At 40.6% G+C, this 4,497-nt stretch overlaps 2 protein-coding genes across 2 annotated transcripts; both read right to left on the minus strand.

Annotated features, from left to right (window-relative positions):
* Positions 1 to 2,092: 2,092 nt before the first annotated feature.
* On the minus strand, positions 2,093 to 2,917 carry TM35_000461210 (uncharacterized protein; the record flags this gene model as incomplete). Its single annotated transcript, XM_029030300.1, has 1 exon — positions 2,093 to 2,917. One exon carries the CDS (start codon positions 2,915 to 2,917, stop codon positions 2,093 to 2,095), a length of 825 nt encoding a protein of 274 aa, XP_028878368.1.
* Positions 2,918 to 3,810: 893 nt separating this feature from the next.
* TM35_000461220 (putative mitochondrial RNA-binding protein 2, putative,MRP2, putative,gBP25) lies at positions 3,811 to 4,470 on the minus strand (the record flags this gene model as incomplete). Its single annotated transcript, XM_029030301.1, has 1 exon — positions 3,811 to 4,470. The coding sequence occupies one exon, from the start codon at positions 4,468 to 4,470 to the stop codon at positions 3,811 to 3,813; it is 660 nt and encodes a 219-aa protein (XP_028878369.1).
* Between the last annotated feature and the right edge of the window lie 27 nt (positions 4,471 to 4,497).

Here is a 4,497-nt window from a genome sequence, read left to right on the forward strand (position 1 = left end):
ATAATAATAATAATAATAATAATAATAATAATAATAATAATAATAATACGTTTTCCCCCCCACTTGTGCAGGTGGATGCACAGTACCTTTTCTTTTTTAACAACGAAAAAAAAGAAATAAAGAAAAGAAGAGAAAAAAAAAACATATGCAAATATATATATATATATATATATATATATATATATAAAGGACAGATGTAAACAGTAGCCAAGCAAAACAAAAAAAAAAAAGAATAACAACAACATCTAGGGTAACACAAGCACGGATGGATGACGTGCCGTGTTGTCTGAAACGTCTGAAACGTCAGTGGTAAAGCAGAAAAATACATACATTCATACATACGAACTAACAGACGCATATACACACACACACGCAGGCGGACACAAAGAAATATTGAAAGAGTTGTATCCAAATAAAAAGCGCGCACAAAAGTTGGAATATAAAAAAAAAAGGCAGCACGATAATAAAGTACCATTCATAATAATTTTTATTCATAAATAAATAAAAATGAGAAAAGAATTAGGGACTTGGCTGTACAAAGCTCATTCCATCAGATTCTTTTTTAGTTACCAATTTATCTTATTACCTTTCTTCCCCCTTCTTCTTTCTGTTCTTTTTTTTTTTTCTTTGGCCGCTATTCTTGTTAACCTCCAATATATATCTATACATATATATATATATGTATAGATATATATTATATAATTTTTTTTCCTTTGTTACTCCTATAAATGAGAGAAAAAACAGCACTTTTAGCACCTTTGAATGTACCACACCACTAGAGGTAGATGTATCTCAGTGGTAGCAAGCATATCCATCCGAACCATCTTTAAAATTATAAATAAAAAGAAAAAAAAAACACAAACAAATAAATAAAATGAACCATGATTTGTCTATCAATGGAGATTGAATAATAAAGAGAGAAAATCAGGAAAGCAAAGAAGAAAAAAGAAAGAAAAAACATGAAATACCGTGTATAATTATGCATTTCTTTGCGTTGGGAGTCTTTCCATCCACCCTATGCTGCCGCCTGTAGGACATCCAGACATATACACATTACGCATAAGTTTAATTATTCTCTGAACATTACCTCCTGTTTGAACATTATTTCCCTCCCATAATTTATTTCTCCCATTTCTCCCATTTTTCCTGATTTTCTTTTTTTTTTTTTTCATTTTTTTGTTGAACTGCCTTGATGAGCTCTTCTTTCAATCACTATTCCTTTTCTTTGCTTCTTCTTCTTTTTCTCAATTTTACTATTTTTTTTTCTTTTCTCCCTTACACGGAGGTGTCCCTCATTTGTTCATCTGGTTCACATACATCTTGTAGTGCGGATTTTCCGCTGGGACACCTTTCTCTTATGTAAAGAGACATAAAGGTATACAAATGTCTCTAGAAACTCTTCACTCTTTTCCTTTTAATAACCACTTTCCCTTTCCCTTTCTCTCTCTCTTTTTTTTTTTTTTTCCTTTATCATATTTCGTTCTTCTCTTCCCGCCATGTCTTTGTGTGCGTCTTCTTTTCTTTTTCTTTCAACGCCAACAGTTCTTGGGCCCAGACATACGCACATTGCGAAAGAATGAGATGGAGACACACACAAAAACAAGGAAAAACAAAAACAAAAACAAAAAAAACACGCACATACATATATATGTGTGTATTGTATACAGCGTTTGGGTAAGTAAAAACAATCAATATTTAACAAACAAATGAACGAACGTTCTGAACTATGAACCCCAACTCACTTTTTTTTTTTTTTTTTTTCCATCCTCTCCAACCCCCACCTCACGTAAGCGTGAGAAGAGGGTGGAAAATTGAGTGGGGAGGCGACATTTGAGAGAGAAAGGAAAAAGGGCTTTGGATACAAAAAAAAAAGGAAAAGTAGTAGTAGTAATAGGAGTAGTAGAATCAAAATAGAAGGTAAAAAAAAAAAAGAAACAAAACATTACCGGAGACAAAGTGAAAGTGACAGATTGAGAGAGCGCACGGTGTTGCTGTTATTGCTGTTGCTGTTGCTGTTCAATATATATATATTTTTTCTTTCTGCCTTTCCCCCTCACCTTATTCCTTGTCTATCCCCCCTCTGCTGTAGAGCTTAATCACTTGTGAGGGTACTTGGCCCCCTGTACTTTCCCTTTGTGAGAAAGGCGGCGTAGGGGTCGCGGTGCACCAACCGTTCCTCCCGTCGTCGTTGAATTTCGTCCAGTTTTGCCTGCCGTTCGCGCTCCATCGCGAGACGCCGCTGTTTGGCCTGTTCCATGCGTGTGAGTGTGCGCTCCTGCCGCTCGCGGGAGACTTGTTGTTTCTTCTCCTCCAACTCGACGATGCGCTGCAGGGTGGCGGCCTCCTTCTGCAGTTCATTCTGGATCAGCATCTGCTCGCGGCGCTCCTCCTCCTCCGCTGCCCGGTGAAGGGCGGACTGCCGCCGCTCCTCGCGCTCGGCCATCTGCTCCATCGCAATGCGTTCGCCCTCCGTGAGGCCGGCGCTCGCGTTGTCGTAATTCACAGACCCGCCGCCAACGCTGCGGCGCATGGCGGAATAACGCGCAGAGGAAATAATGCTGCGGAAGCGGAGATTAGACGCCGCGTCGGTGGGAGCCACACTGGAGTGACCAGCGGTGTCGTGTGTGCGGCCGAGAAAACTCGTGGAGCGGCTTGGACGCTGGTGGTGCGGTGGTTGCGGTGGGAGATCACCCTGTTCCTGCAGTCGCTTCTGGTGGAAGTCAAACACACGCTCATTATCGGCATCCCCATCGAATCTATCACTGTGGGCATACGGTCTGTCATTCCGGGGTTCAGGATTCTCCTTATTTTCATGATCGTCGTCTTCATGATCATGATCGTGATCGTGATCATCGTGATGGTCTTCTTCATAGTGATTTTCCTGTTCGTGGTCGAAACTATGGTTTTCATCTTCCATTTGGTGGTGGTCTTCGCGATCGCTGGACATGATTTTGTTGTTGTTGTTGGTAGAAATAATAGTAGTGGTAGTACTAGTAGTCGTAAGATAACCTTATCTTTTCCTTTTAAATTCCTGTTTTAGTTATTAATTCTATTCTCGCTTTGATAGTCGAAACGGAGTAGGTGATTCCGATGCAATACTATTTGTTTAACATCATAATAGAGCGAGAGAGAGAGAGAGAGAGAGAGACAGTTTAAGGAGAGAAAGAAACGAACAGAAATATTTACATCCGTACCAAAAAATAAAAAAAAAACAAATAAAAACACTCACAGAGATATATTTTTTCATCAAGTACGTAGATGGATATACACGCATACTCATGGTAAATTGAACAGAAAATGTGTGTAGTGAATTGCAAAAAAAAAAGGAAGAGACAAAATAGAAGAAAAAAAAAAAGAACAGAAGAAAAAGAGGAATGTGTGCGTGAGGTGACAATGAGAAAAAAAAAAAGAAACAGAAACAAATGTACGTTAATGTTTTTTTTTACTTGTTCTTTTTTTTTTTCGCTTGTTTCACTTTTTATTACTCTCTTTCTTCTCTTCGCGTAAATATATATATATATATATATATATATATATACGTGTGTCTTCACCTGTTTCCCATCTCTTCCTCTTATAATACCCACAGAAGGGAAAGGAAACAAGAAAAAAATACCAATCATACAGAGAAATAGAGAGAGAGAGAGACACACATATCTAAAGGCAAATGTATATATCACACCCTTTATTCATCAATTCTTTTTCTTCTTCTGTAGGCTTGTACTATAGAGCAATACCGTCTACTTTTCTTCATTTTTTTTTTTCTTAATACCATCACTTATTTACACACATATACCTTCTTTCTTTCTCCTTCTATACGGTTGTTTTAGCAAAGCCAGTGTTATAGTGCAGTGCCTGCGAGAGGAATCGGTGAAGCATAAGGGACTCTGCCGGATCAAACTCGACTGCCCACTCAAACTTCTCCTCATTATCTGAACCTTGTTGTTGCTGCTGTGGTGGCTTTGTAGATGTGCAGTTAAGCGTAAACACATGTGGAACTCCATTCTTTGGAGCAAAGACAGCGTTTGTGAAGCGTGAGTGCACCTCCACCTTATCCGATCGTCCCTCAAGGACACTGAGGAATCTCGCGGTGTACACCGCCGGGAGCATCACGGAGACGACCCGCTCCGCCTTATTTCCCTCCTCGCCGATCTTCTTTATTTGTCGGTGGTAGTCCAGCACGACGAAACTGTCGCGGTGGAGAACCCGCAGGAGATGCCCGCGGCTCATGTCCTCATCATTCCAGTGCACAACATCAAAGGCGGGTGGGAGATGTGCACGGCGGGCACGTTGTTGGGCGAGTGAAGGGCGGCGCCAGCGTGTGGGATTGCCGCTGTTGCTATTCGTGTTGTCTGTGTGGGTCTCACTACCGCTGGAGGCGGCGGCCTGGCAGAGCACCGGAGAGGCGGTGAAGTAACCCGCAGCCAAGGCACGATGGGAGAGTAATGGGAGAGCGGCAACACGACGAAACATGAGTATTCTTCGTGGGTTTTTTTTTTT

Source organism: Trypanosoma theileri (assembly GCF_002087225.1).
Source record: "Trypanosoma theileri isolate Edinburgh chromosome Unknown TM35_Tth_46_V1, whole genome shotgun sequence".
In the NCBI taxonomy this organism is placed as follows: domain Eukaryota; phylum Euglenozoa; class Kinetoplastea; order Trypanosomatida; family Trypanosomatidae; genus Trypanosoma; species Trypanosoma theileri.